The sequence below is a fragment of the Nematolebias whitei genome, chromosome 16, assembly GCF_014905685.2.
Source record: "Nematolebias whitei isolate Nwh7 chromosome 16, NemWhi1, whole genome shotgun sequence".
Classification (NCBI taxonomy): domain Eukaryota; kingdom Metazoa; phylum Chordata; class Actinopteri; order Cyprinodontiformes; family Rivulidae; genus Nematolebias; species Nematolebias whitei.
In genome coordinates this window covers 11,590,168-11,605,138 of record NC_056513.1, presented here as the reverse complement: position 1 = coordinate 11,605,138, position 14,971 = coordinate 11,590,168, and the positions used below count along the sequence as shown (strand labels likewise).

The following is a 14,971-nucleotide window of genomic DNA, read 5'->3' as shown; positions in this document are numbered from 1 at the left end:
ACACACACACACACACACACACACACACACACACACACACACACACACCTAAAGGCTGGAAAATGCCAATTTTTCATAAAGCAAAAAAGGTCTTGGAGAAATGGAAACTCAAATCTCATGGACTAAAATCTCTAAGCTGAGAATATTGTGTGAAAGAGAAAAGGGCAGATTGCTTAAAAGCAGAAAGAGAGTGAAGGAAAAAAGGAGTAAAATAAAGGTGGTGGGGGAGGAAAGTGTAGAAGAAACAGCCGCAGAGGGGAAAATTCTTGTCAGCAAACTTTCCTTACTGCACGGCTATAAATTGCCGACTGCTTCAACCTGACTGCTGCAGGGTTATTAAGGAGCAGAGCAAAACAGCAAAATGACAGACAGCTGAAAGAGGTGAACAGATGCACTGTTAAAAAAAGAAAAAGTGACACTGTGGCGCTTCCTATCCCCCGTGTTCATACCTGAAGGTAGCTGTGACAGACATGTCCACGAGAACAGAGGTGGTGAGAGTCAGGTTCGATCCCTGAGGGACCACATCTGGCACCCCTTTGACTGTGAGGTTGGTCATGGGCTGCCGCCGATCCACAGTTACGTTGAAATGCTTCGTTTTGATGCTGACGTGGTTCATGGCCGTCACCTGGAACGGTCGCCACACATTTCATAAGCGCTGTAACCTTGTGATATATTTTAAGTTTACTAAACCTAAAATATGCAATCACAATGCCTGCAAATACACAATGTGACCAACAAAGAATATCCTGTACATCAGACTAGAGCTATATGAACCAACTGATTAATGCTTGTTTTAAATATAAACTAGGCCTGTCGCAATAAACAATAAATCAATTAATCGCATGATAAATTAAAATTATCGAGCTCATTTTCATTTATCGGCTTTATCGCTTCTTTGTGTCTCTCTCTTTCTACTGAAGACACTGGATGATAAAAGGCTCAATTCCGGTGCTTTTCACTGACGAACTGTCCAGGTGACCTGCATGAACTTTGTTGGATTTTCTACCTGAATTATTGAGCATGAACCTTGATTGTTTATAAGTAGCCACTCTTTCTTGCATTCCTTTAAAATACTTTTGAATAAAAGCTTTTTAGCTTTTATGAAAGCATTTTAATTGTTTTCTTGAAACCGTGAATGCTTTTTCAAGCATTTGTCAAGTTTTTATTTGAATTTGTTCCCTTTTCTTAAAAACACAATTTTCAAAATCTGTTTATTCTAGGGATGCACAATATTAATCGGTGTGGTATCGGTCGATAATAGCGATAAAGTTAAATATTGGACATTCCATCAAAATATCTCACTGATATAAAAGGTGCTGTTTATACTAATGTATGTATGTATGTATGTATATATATATATATATGGCACTATTTTTGTCTACAAACTAGTCTCTGTAAGTAGGAAGTAGGTCTAGGAAAATAAATATCGGTATTGGTATCGGTTACAGGCCAAATAAGTTTTAACGTATCGACATATCGGATATCGGTCAAAAATCCAATATCATGCATCCCTAGTTTATTCAATAGTTTTACACCTTTTATTTTTTCACTTATCCAGTTTTTTGAAACTCTTGAAGGATATACTTAGTCATGATATACCAAAAACTCCAACAAGCCTGCAGAAGTGTTGCTAGCTTGATAAAAGTTTGGTACCTTAGAAGCAAAACATTAGGACATCAAGGAGGTTAAAATATTTAAGAAAACAATGGGGTAACACAACATTTTTGTACAGTAATATAAAAAGTTATGCATCTATATTTGACAATCAGCAGGCTTTCTCCTTCTTTTTTTACCACTTGTTGATCAAAGCCTGTAGATACTTTGCTGAAGACAAGGGTGTGAAAAACTGATTTGTCAACGCAACAACTTGACTCGTGTTGAAATGAACTTGCGACAAAAACTCACCGTTAGTTTGTAGATGGCAGCGTGCTGGTAGATGACGTTGAGGACAGTGTTGTAATAGGTGAAATACGGCTTGTCGTCTACAGTCCATTTAAATGTGGGATTGGAACCTTGACGCACCGACGCACTGTAACTCTAAAACACAAAGAGCAACTGTTTGTACACCATACAGTACGGTGTATTAGTACAACAGATATCTGCCACACAAACACAAACTCACCACCACTGACTCCATCAGCACCCTGTTTGTAGGATCGGGCTGCACTATCAGGTCCCCGAGTGGCTCCTCCAGGTGAACTTTCACTGTCAGGCTGTCTTCTGTCACATTACTGTGGGCCTCCAGCTCCACCTGCACTGGACCTCTCTGTTCCTCTGATCCCAGGCTCAAATCCAGCACTGCATACAGGCTGGGCTCTGAAACTGTGACCTTTGACCCTGAGCTTCGACCATCCTGGCAGAGTGTTGGAGTGGACAAGAACTCAGGGGGGCATTCTGACTGGAATGTCACGCTGTGATCGCTGCCACGCCTAGAGGCCCTTGTTACGTAGCGAGACTGCACGCGGAGCAGAAGTCGGGCGCTGTTGGGCTGTAGGTAGATGGTTCCGTTCTTCGGAGGCGGGTCAAGGATGGTCAAGCCAAGAGGAGGAACCACCCACAGTGGGCATGATGCTGAGGATGGGTATGACGGCTCAATGGAGGAAACCTGTGGGTTAATTTGGTCAGTTATTATAATTATTACACAAAAGTAATATGAAAACAGGTTAAAGTTGTTGAGAGAAACCTACACTCAGTCCATCCAGGTTTTAACAGACTTCTTGTGATTGTTGTGATCTAAAATGCAACTTTTTGATAAAAGTTGCTATGTTTTGTAACTTTTTTTCTTTAAGGTGGCAAAAACAAAAGAATGTACAAATATAGAAATAAAGCTTTTGACACTGTGGATCATAACATCTTGTGTCACAAGCTCTCAGAAATTGGTTTCTCAAATCACACCATTATTTGGTTTTCTATCTTTCAGATTGGAGACAATGTGTTCAACATAATGGTATTTCTTCCAGTTATTTAACAGTCAAAAATGGTGTACCACAAGGCTCAGTCTTAGGACCCACCCTCTTTACAATCTACATAGGTAATGTAGGCCAGAGCATCCCTGATGCATCCATACATTTCTATGCTGATCACACAGTTCTATTTCATCCCTCCTGACGACCAGAGGGCGGTGCTGAAAGCACTGAATGTTCCCTTTGCGCATGCGCTGTTCGAGTAATAATACCAACGGAGTCACAGGTGTGACACGGATGACCAATCAGAGGCTATATAGCCTGACGTCATCTGCAGCTCTGCTCCTAGAGAATCTTCTTGTGGAATGCAAGGATTCTGAGTGACAGAGAAGTTCTGGCGGTCATCCGGGATTCATAGAAACCGTAGTTACATACGTAACTTTCATTGTTTATTGTCAAGCTAAAACACTTGCTAAGATTTTCCAGCTTTTGCAATCCGCCTTTGACATCATCCAGCCAGATTTGTTCTGTCTCATACTTGTCCTAAATGCCGATAAAACCAAAGGGATGCTTTTTTCAAACAGGAAGTTCGTCCCAGCAGTTGTTCCTCAGATTTTATCCTCAAATGGTGTCCCTATTGAGTTTGTCGATTCCTATAAATATTTGGGTATCTTGGTCCACTTGCATCTCTCTTTTAAGTTTCACGTGAAAGGTTGAATGAATGAAAAAATATCGTCGTATGAATGACATAAATCAAAGCTGTTTTGATACTAAGATCCAAACGTAGAAAAAAAGTCTAAAATTTATGACTTACAGACTTGGTGATTTTCAGTTAACCCTAAGCACATGCAAGAGATGTCAGCTGTTAATGACACAATAAATCATTATCGCTCAGACCTGTCGTCTCTGATTTTGTCCTCCATTTAGGAGAAATTTTCTCTCGTCTCTCATAGCCTGGCTGACTGAAAAGAAATGCATCAAACCTGCAGATTTTGCAACAGAAAAGCGCTTGTTAAGCAACACTTCTAATCAATGTGTCACTTCTGATCGAGCAACAACATGTTGCATGTGGTGCAAAACAGTTTTCCACCACTTTCCCAGACTTTAATGGTAATAACTAATGATGTATGATTTCTTGAGGTTCATTCATCCATTCATCATCTTTTGCTTGTTCTAAAGCCGGGTTGTAGGGGCAGCAGCTTGAGCAGAGAGGCCCAGACATCTCTTTCCCCAGTCACCTATTCCAGCTCTTCAGCGAGGACTCCAAGCAGCTCCCAGGCCAGCCGCGAGACACAGTCTATGCAGTGTGTCCTGAATCTTCCCCAGAGTCTCCTTCCAGTTGGATATGCCTGGAAAACTTCCCCAAGGAGGCGTCCAGTGGGGCATCTTTACCAAATGCACAAACCATTGTAGAAGCGCTAATATTATGGAGGGTTGACATCTTGTTATCCTTGGTCTAAAATATTATAAGCACTGACGCTGTGTAGCACTGACAACATGCTGTCCTTGATCTAAAAATATCATGTAAAGACATTTGTTTTTGTTTGGCCTTGAATTGTCAGGCACTGTATGCTGTGAAGATCGTTAGAATAGCTATATGAGGGTGTTGCAGCAAAACGTAGTCGAAGATGATTAAAAAGGACAGCTTGTACCTAACCAAGGATGAAGCTGACAAGGCCGCACTCAAAACTCAATGTATTCTTTCAACTGATGTCTTCACAATAAACTTATGGGGCACAAAAACAAGCACTGTTTTTATGTAGTCGAATGGTGATGTGACATTAATACAGTAGTCCCTCGTTTATCGTGGGGGATCGATACTCTGAAGCCCTGTGATAAGTGGAAAACTGTGAAGTAGGAGCAATAGTACAAGTAGTACTTTATTTTAGTATATTTATACCATATGTATATGTATAGCCTGTTAGACTCATGAACCTCTAACCAGGATAATCACTGTGAAAGATCACATCATGTTGCTGCTGATCTGTTTCATGTTATTGTGTTCATGCGTGCTCATCTGCTCACACAGACTCATGTTCGTGCTGCTGTTCGGCGTATTGTTTTTATGCTACTAGTGCTTAGTGTATTTTTAGCGGATCTTTTTCTTAGTTCATATCTTAGATCTTATTACTGTTTTTTTTTTTACATTTTACTGTGGGATGTAACTGGGACCCTGTGTACATAATTTCGTTCCACCACATGTACCACATGTGGTACATCGGACTCCAGCATCTCTTTGACTCCTCAATTTTTGACTGATTGTGAATACAGTGTTCAAAGGCAGTTTTTTTTTTTTTATTCAGAGAAGCTTCCTAAAGGTAAAGTTAATCTATATTTTACTCATTTTGGGCTAAGTTAGCTTTAAAACTAAATAATTACACAACTGGCTCTTCTCATAGTGGAGGAGCAGCAGTTCTACTCGGGAGTCTCTATTGGATAACTGAACTTCTCATGCTATCTTTAAAGGGAGAGTCCAGCTACCCTGCAGATAAAACTCATTTCGACCACCTATATTTCCAATCACACTCTTTCAGTAGCTACTCAGAGTTTGTGTCTATAGGTGAGTGTAGAAACAGAACGACCAATAAACAGAGAGCTTCGCTTTGCAGCTCAGTTCCCTCTTCACCACAACGGACCGGCACAGAGTCCGCAATACTGCAAAAGCTGCAGCAATCCGTCTGTCAATCTCATGCTCCATTCTTCCCTCACTATACTTGAACTCCTCCATTTGAAACAGAACCTCACTCCCCCCCACCCCACCTTCCGGAGAGGGCAGTCCACCCTTTTCTGACTGCGGACAATGACCTGAGATTTCATAAAGCAGGACATGTTTTCGTCCTGCTGGATCCTTTACCAGGAAGTAAAAATGGGCACGGGTCAAAGGTCGAGTTAGTGGAATGGTTGCGAGTCTGAGCTGTGATCAGTTCAATGTGTTTAATTAGTTGGGAACACAACTTCCTGAAAGGACTGTATAACACTGCACCACAAATCCAGTTAGCAATAACATTATGACCACCAGTTTGTGACTGAACATTTTATTATAGTAATATTTAGCTGTAGATGGGGTATAATTAGCAATCAGTGAAGACTTTCAAATTGGATGTGATGAAAGAAGAAACATTAGGTGACTGTATGAATATGATCAACAGTGATGAGATCAAAATGTGATTAAAAAAAAGCTCATGTCATGGAGATGGAAGGAGAACTGATAAACCAGCAGGGCTGGAGCAAAGGCTGGCCAGTGTGATCCAGTTCAACAGAACAAGGACTGTTGCTCAAAGTGATTAAAAAGTAAATGTGGTTCTCATAAATAGTTTTCCTTAATACAACGTACAAGCTCACAGCTTTACTAGAACACATTTCTCACATAAAAAAATGTAAAGAAGAAAAGAACCAGACAGATCCTCCTCACTCTGACTTGGTGCCAGATAAAAATAAATTTTAGTTGAGCTAATTCATGTTATGTGTCCCTAAAATGTTTAGAAATTTTTATTTTGTTTGTCATGTGAAAGAAAGTTCATACGAGAAAAGCTTTACACTATAGGCTCTGTTTTCCTCAGTGGCCTCCTCCTGCCAGATGCATGCTGGGAAATGACACGAGAACTGATGACTTACCAGCAGGCTGTAGTGTCCGGGCTGGGGTAAACCAGCAGACAGCTGTGCTCCCTGCAGCTGGGTCTTATTGTGGCCCACATAGAGCACTCTGATGGGGCAAAATTCCTCTTCCAACCAGTTCCCCTCCCCGTTCTCCACACGAGTCTCGGCGTCCAGCTCCGGTTCAGGCGTGAGGTCGGCTGGAAAATCTGACGATTGTCTGGTGCTGTTGACCCAGAACCACTCCGACAGGTTCAGGGCTAAAACAGGCTGTCGCCACAAGGACTGAGGAGAAGACTGACACTGAAGAAGAGAGGACGGTCCGCTGTCATGCTGCAGGGCAATCACATCTCCACGTGAAACCAGGAGGTTCTCCAGCTGGTCTTGTACCTGGAAGAAACAAAAGTCCAGACAGTTGAAGTTTAAAAACAAAAACGGGTCATCACTAAAGACAAAGTAAACTATCTCACCTGTATGTGTGCTGCTGGTCCGGCTGGAAGAGTGAAGACTACCTCGTTCTGCAGGAGGTATTGGGGCCTCCACGTCCCAGGTGGCAGGTGGTGACCATGGGTGCAGTTAGGACAGGAGGACGACTGACAGGGACTCGACAGGGGCAAGCACCGGCGCTGGAAGGGACACCATTGCTCCAGTGGAGGGCAAAAGGGAGGATTGCTGCTCACTGTGTCATTAGGGACACAAAGAGCAACTGGAGAACACACCAGACCTCCACAACCTGGAAAATTAAGATGCATTTTCTCAACTAATTTCAGTAACATAAAAAACACAGTTTATAAAAAAAAAAAAACATCAGTTCATGATTGTTATTAGAGACAGCACACTTAATCGTGAATCTTGAACAAACACACAGATGACCGAGACAAAGGTGGCTGCTATAACCCTGGTATTTGTAACTTCTGTATTTTCAAAGTACAGTAGTCCCTCACTACGTCACGGTTCGGCTTACGCGGACTCGCTCTTTTGCAGATTTTCAACAATAACTTTAATATCACTCACACGATTGAGACGGTACGGTATATAAAGTTAATAAAAAAATACATTGGACAGGCGCCGCCATTTTGTAGTTTTCTTTCAATAAGCCTACACTGTAATGCCAGTCAAAAGAATTACACTACCCTACACTAAGGCGTTTTAAACCCTTCCCACACTCTTGCAATATTCTAAACATTTCTAAACCCTAAAGACTCCAAAAGAGCACAGAATATCATGATTTCAGCTCCCTGCCTCCTTTGCTCTCAGCCACCTGTGCTCTGCACGGAGAACAGCTGATCAGCTGCAACAGGAAGTTTATCCTGCAGCAATAAGGGCTGCACAAAGGTGCAGTAGGTGCTAATTAATTTAAAATAATTTATTTTAAATAAAAATTCCATGCCAATCATGTGGCTCATCCATCAATCAGTCATTTGTGAGTCAAGTCCAATCTTATTTTGAAAAACTGCGATAGAGCGAGTCCGCGATAAACGAACTGCCAAGTAGCGAGGGACTACTGTATACAAATACTAAAATAAATATAGAGATCCTACTTCATGGTTTTTCACCTGATCCCGGTGTCTGGAATGTAAACCCTGCGATAATCGAGGGACAACTGTATTTTACTTTATTTGTCATTTTTTTTCCTCATAAAAGTACACTGAGATCTCCTCAGTTCCTTAAAAAATATTGTTCTTTTTAAACTTTGCTTCAGCAAATGGCCTGCTTCATATGCTCTATTTTAGCCCTTTTTTTGGGTACCTTTAGCCTTTAGACCACCATTCTTGTTTTATCTATAATTTTGCTTCTTTTAGCTTGCAGCTAAAGTTTTGCTTATTTTAGCATTTACAACTCAGCTTTATCTTCTTTAGCAGTTTTCATCATCCAGTACTAAGAGTTCATCCTGCACGTTTGCAGAAAATGCAGTTTCTCGTTTGTTTGTTTTTTTAACACGTTCATTTCCAGCTTCTCTTCCCGTCACACATCTGTGCGCCTGTGCCTCAGCAGAACTGTGCACACATAAATATTGTGAGTCTGCTGATTGTGAACGATGAGAGGAAGCAGCCATTTGCGTGCTTGTTTGATTTCTCATAAATTTGCCTCACGTTCTGCCTCCGTTCACACTTTATTTTTAAAGTTAACCTCTTTAGACAAGCAGAGGGACTTCTGTGTGTGTTTATGTGTAATTGGAGGTGTGTGCTCAGGTGGCTTATATGTTATTTTTTAACACCTGCTGGTAAACTCTCCAGGAATTTGTGCACATCTTCACTTTTTATGTACATCGGCGTGTTTCTGCAGGCGACTCACTGGGCAGCAGCAGGTGCTGGCCTGGATAACGGCAGTGAGGTCTATAGGTCTGGAACCTGACGTGGACTTGTGAGCTGAGCTCCCGGGTGATAAACTCCAGAGAAGACAGACGACCTTCCCAAACAAAGCTCATTGCAGGAAACATCAACAGCTGTGAGCAAAAACAAAACAAGAAAAAAGTTTCATTAAAAAAAAATAATAATAAAATAAAAAGATTTAAGAAGAGGAAAGAAACCATAAAAAAATCCACCTTACCTCTACGGCTCTGGGTGGTTGTGGAGCAGTGAGTGAGGTAGAGGAAACCTGATGGAGAGTCTCATGGGATGGGAACACAGACACGCCAATCATGTACACCCCAGCATCTGGAACACGGACTGAAGAGGACAGAAACAGAAAACAAGCAAAATTACAAAAAAAGAAAGAGCTCTTTTAGAAAAACCTCCTACTAACTTTGATGTATTATAAAAAAATAAAATGAACACATTTCAGTCATGAGTCATCAACGTATCCCATGTGAAAATTGTACATGCCTGTTTGAACACGCCTGTTTGAACACGTCTGTTTGAACACTCTGAAAATTCATAAAATAATTTAAAATCTTACTTCTAACATACAAAGCTCTTAATAACCAAGCTCCGTCTTATATTAAAGATCATATTGTTCCATAATATCCTAACAGAGGATGCGGACTGCAGGTTTACTCGTGGTTCCTATAGTTAATAAAAATAAAATGGAAGCAAAAGCTTTCAGCCTGTTTTGTGTGGTGTATTTTTCCACTTGCAACATGCCATAAAATGACTTTTGTTGTGAATTGGTAATACATAAATAAACTAACTTAAATAGAAATGTTCCATACATGACAAAAAAAAAAAAAGCGTTAAAATCAAACATGACATTCTGTAAATTTCTTTTTACGAGTCTCTGCACATAAAATGTTATGTGAAATTGTTTTTTTCATCTTTTGGCTGCTCCCTCCCTCAGGGGTCGCCACAGTGAACTAACTCGCACAAAGACTTCATAGTTTTTACGCCGGATGCCCTTCCTGACGCAACCACAAACCGAGCTACCACAGCTCTCTGTGTGGAGCAGAGAGAGGGCACCCGGGGGGCTGATGGTGGGGGTTGATTAATTAGGATCAGAGCACTTTCTGATTTAATTTTCCTCTGAATATCACTGAATATCAGGACCGTCTGCTTTTCCTTTTGTGCTACAACCTAATTTACTGCCTGTAGGATTCATAATAAAGAAGACTGAGATTCGTAACTTCTGGGAAACTGAGGATAATTTACTTTTGTACAGAGTCTATAGTTTACATGTGTGTTGTGGGGTCTGAAAGCGTACCTTGTGAAATGTACTGGCAGAGGTAGGCCCGTTTGGCGTTGCACAGGTGTGAACTGGTCTGCCCGTGTTGATTAATGGACACACACAGGTTTCCAGGGGAGAAGGGAGAGCCAGGTCGCAGAGCCTCCTCGTCCTCCTGTGCCTCGGAGCCGTTCACCCATCGCAGTTTGCCCGGAGAGCTGACATCACTGAGGCCCAGCCACACACCTCGCTCCCTGGTGCAGAACAGATTTAAACAACAAATGATGTCAACGTGATCACGCCGTCAGACGAAAGCCAACCTTCTATGCGAAAGATTAAAACGTTAATGAGCGTCGATTGTCAGAAGTCGCACCAAATCCTGCGTGTGTCAGCTCGCAGTCGACAATTTTAGGCCCAAAGTGTGAAAAGAGGCTTTCGCTGAACTCAAGGGAGATGGACCAGATGGAGTGTCAAACATTTAATATGATCTCATAATTATGTGAAGTAATTTTCACTCTCACACAGCCAGTAAGCTCCACAAATCCCCCCACTTTCATTTTTCTTGCTGCTACAGAGAAGAAAAAGAAAAGCAAACATTTTGGACATTTTGTTTAACGCTGGTGTGGCCTGTCCAAAGATTCATTTACATATAAAATGTCCATTTTCCTACAAATGGTGTTTTTATACCATTTAGTTCCTCTTTTATTAGTTTTCTGTTTCAGTCAAACTACTTCTGCATACTTTTTTATTTTTATCATTTTAGTCATTCATTTATAAAATGTTCAAGTACTAGGACTTTGAATTTTTTGTAACTTTTGTACTTTTCAAACTGTTAAAAGTCATTGACAAACATTTAATGTACAAACCGGATTCCACAAAAGTTGGGACACTAAACAAATTGTGAATAAAAACTGAATGCAATGATGTGGAGATGGCAAATGTTAATATTTTATTCATAATATAACATAGATGACAGATCAAAAGTTTAATCTGAGTAAATGTAACATTTTAAAGGAAAAATATGTTGATTCAAAACTTCACAGTGTCAACAAATCCCAAAAAAGTTGGGACAAGTAGCAATAAGTGACTGGAAAAAGGAAATTGAGCATATAACGAACAGCTAGAAGACCAATTAACACTAAATAGGTCAATTGACAACATTATTGTAAAAAGAGCTTCTCAGAGTGTCAGTGGCTCTCAGAAGCCAAGATGGTAAGAGGATCACCAATTCCACTATTGTTGCGCAGAAAGATAGTGCAGCAATACCAGAATGGTGTTACCCAGCGTAAAATAGTAAAGACTTTTAAGTTATCATCATCAACCTTGCATAACATCATCAAAAGATTCAGAGAATCTGGAACAATCGCTGTGCGTAAGGGTCAAGGCCGTAAAACTCTACTGGATGCTCGTGATCTCCGGGCCCTTAAACGTCACTGCACCTCAAACAGGAATGTCACTGTCAAGGAAATAACAGAATGGGCTCAGGAATACTTCCAGAAAGCATTGTCAGTGAACACAATCCACCGTGCCATCCGTCGTTGCCAGCTGAAACTCTACAGTGCAAAGAGGAAGCCATTTCTAAGCAAGCTCCACAAGCTCAGAGGTTTGCACTGGGCCAGGGGTCATTTAAAATGGAGTGTGGCAAAATGGAAGACTGTTCTGTGGCCAGATGAGTCACGATTTGAAGTTCTTTATGGAACACTGGGACGCCATGTCATCCGGACCAGAGAAGACAAGGATAGCCCAAGTTGTTATCAACGCTCCGTTCAGAAGCCTGCATCACTGATGGTATGGGGTTGCATGAGCGCTTGTGGCATGGGCAGCTTGCATGTCTGGAAAGGCACCATTAATGCAGAGAACTATGTTCAGGTTCTAGAACAACATATGCTCCCATCTAGACGTCATCTCTTTCAGGGAAGACCCTGCATTTTTCAGCACGATAATGCCAGACCACATTCTGCAGCAATCACAACATCATGGCTACGTAGGAGAAGGATCCGGGTACTGAAATGGCCAGCCTGCAGTCCAGATCTTTCACCTATAGAGAACATTTGGCGCATCATAAAGAGGAAGGTGCGACAAAGAAGGCCTAAGACGACTGAACAGTTAGAGGCCTGTATTAGACATGAATGGGAGAGCGTTCCTATTTCTAAACTTGAGAAACTGGTCTCCTCTGTCCCCAGACGTCTGTTGAGTGTTGTAAGAAGAAGGGGGGATGCCACACAGTGGTAAAAATGGACTTGTCCCAACTTTTTTGGGATTTGTTGACGCCATGAAATTTGGAAACAACAGATTTTTCCCTTAAAATGATACATTCTCTCAGTTTAAACTTTTGATCTGTGATTTGTGTTCTATTCTGAATAAAATATTAGATGTTGGCACCTCCACATCATTGCATTCAGTTTTTATTCACAATTTGTTTAGTGTCCCAACTTTTTTGGAATCCGGTTTGTAATTTCAGTTCCCTCAAAAACCTTGTTGTTTAAACCTGCTTCAACAATTGGTCTAAATTTGTGTTTTCCAGCTCATTTTTCTTTATAAATACCATTTCCCCACTTCTAGCTTATAGCTAGTATTTTGACTTAACTAGCCTTTTGCTTCTTTTATCTAGCGTCCTGCTACTACTTTTTAGCCTTTTGCTACTTTATCTTTCATCTTGCCTTTTAGTTAGTCCTGTTACTTCTAGCATCTAGCTAGCATTGTGATGTTTTTGCCTTTAGGTCAATGTTCTGCTTCTTTTAGCTTTAACAACTCTGTTTCAGCTCCTGCAGCAAATTTCAGCAAAGCTGTCCAGCACTCAGCATCTATACTGTGTTTTTACAAGAAATAGAAGCATTTAGCTGCTTTATAAGTCACTCGTTGCTGTGAAAATATCACACCGGAGGAAAATAATTAAAACTTACAAAAAGTAACAAAGCAAGAAAATTAGTATTTGAAAATTATTTTAATTTCTTTTATAAATAAGTCGGAGGAGGAGAAGGGGTTCTCTGCAGACTGAAAGTAGGCGTTTCTAAAGGGCAAATGACTGAGTGGCTAGCTCAGTGCTTCTCAATTATTTTTGGTTATGCCCCCACTAGGAAGAAGTAAACATTTTGCGCCCCCCCAACTCTTCGCCGCGACTGTAAATAGTATAATTTGTCTAAAAAAAATTTATAAATACACCTCTGCATAACATTGTACCCTTATTAACATTAAATAAAAAAGAAATAAATATACAAAGTAGTTCAACTTGCAACAAAGATTATTAACATTGTTTTATAGTCTGTAACAGAAAAGGCTTAAAGTGCATCAATTTGCCTGAAATTAAAAAAATATATATCCTTATTTAAACTGTAAACATTTTTGACCATTTGATACTGAACAATCAAATTAAATACAATCAATAAATAATTATAAATTCAAATTGATCAGTAACATTTTAAGTCGGGAGTGTTATATACAACACTTTGACTTACAAAACAAAAATGAATAAAACAATTTGTGCAGATTTTTTTTTAATAAAAAAGTGTGTGTGTGGGCGGGGGCGGGGGGGGGGGGGTGTGTCCAGGGGAATGCGCTCACAAGAGAAGAAACTGACAAGTTGTTTAATGACAAAATATATTTTGTTAGCAAAGAGTAGAGTCCTAACATTTGTTAAACATCTGTTTTTATAACATATTAAAAAAAACATCAAACTTGTGCTTTGGCAATCGATAAAACTAAAACATTTTGTCATCGCGAAAGAGGAAAGAGGGGGCAGGTGTCGCTCTCGCTTTGAGTTTATACTCTTTGTTGATGCATGCTGTGGGTGAAATGCGTTCAGAGCGGAGGACTTGTTAGCAAAGAATAGAGTCCTAACATTTATTAAACATTATTTCTGTATTTAAAAACACACAAAAATTGTGCTTTGACAAACTAAAAAAAAATTGTTAAAGTAAAAGAGTCAAGTCAAGTCAAGTCATCTTTATTTGTAGAGCACAATTTAAAACAGATAAACTGTTATCAAAGTGCTTAACAGAAATGTAGCAAAACATAGGCAGCAAAACAAAAACATCATACAGAATTAAAAGTACTGGAGCAATAACACACACTAATGATCACACTAAGGAAAAACAAGCAGTAAAAATAAACGTCAATCATAAAACAACAGAATTTAAAATGAGGTAACACAGAACAAAATAAACTAACTCACACAGTATTAAACGCCAGAGCAAACAGGTGCGTTTTAAGGAGGGATTTGAACATCAGGAGGGAGGAGGCCTGCCTGATGTTGAGGGGCAGGTTGTTCCACAGGTTGGGACCTCTGACTGAAAAAGCTCGATCCCCTCGGAGCTTCAGGCGTGATTTTGGAACGACCAAAAGAAGCTGGTCCGATGATCTCAGGGCCCGAGATGGAACATATGGTTCCAGGAGCTCGGAGAGGTAGAGGGGTGCGAGGCCATTTAGGCACTTATATGTCAGGAGGAGAATCTTGAAGTCGATTCTGGATCGCACAGGAAGCCAGTGAAGGGAGGACAGAACAGGTGTGATGTGCTCAGACCTACGTGTACCAGTTAAAAGCCGAGCAGCTGCATTTTGGACGAGCTGGAGACGTGAAATGGACGCCTGACTGACCCCAGCATAAAGTGAGTTACAAAGAGGGGCAGGTAACGCTCTCGCTTTGAGTTTATTCTCTGTCGCATGCATGCTGTGGGTGACAAGCGTCCGGAGAGTCACCAGCTGAGGAGGTGTCAGCGACACGGTTCAAGCATGGCTCCTCAAACAACAAGACAGACATATTTGTTCATAACTTTATTATTAGTGAGCCTGAGAGTTGCCGGATTTGAGCAAACAGTTGCCAAACGCACCCTAACACAATGAAAATGGTGCCAAAAAAAAAAAAAAACTAATCCCTGCCG

At 40.6% G+C, this 14,971-nt stretch overlaps 1 protein-coding gene across 1 annotated transcript in view; it reads right to left on the bottom strand.

Moving 5' to 3' along the window:
• pkd1a (polycystic kidney disease 1a) overlaps positions 1-14,971 on the bottom strand; it is a 104,563-nt gene that overhangs the window by 53,264 nt on the left and 36,328 nt on the right. The window contains 8 exon segments of the mRNA XM_037690506.1: positions 450-625; positions 1,906-2,037; positions 2,123-2,605; positions 6,519-6,887; positions 6,968-7,203; positions 8,793-8,943; positions 9,048-9,166; positions 10,134-10,348. Coding sequence (XP_037546434.1) covers positions 450-625; positions 1,906-2,037; positions 2,123-2,605; positions 6,519-6,887; positions 6,968-7,203; positions 8,793-8,943; positions 9,048-9,166; positions 10,134-10,348 — 1,881 coding nt within the window.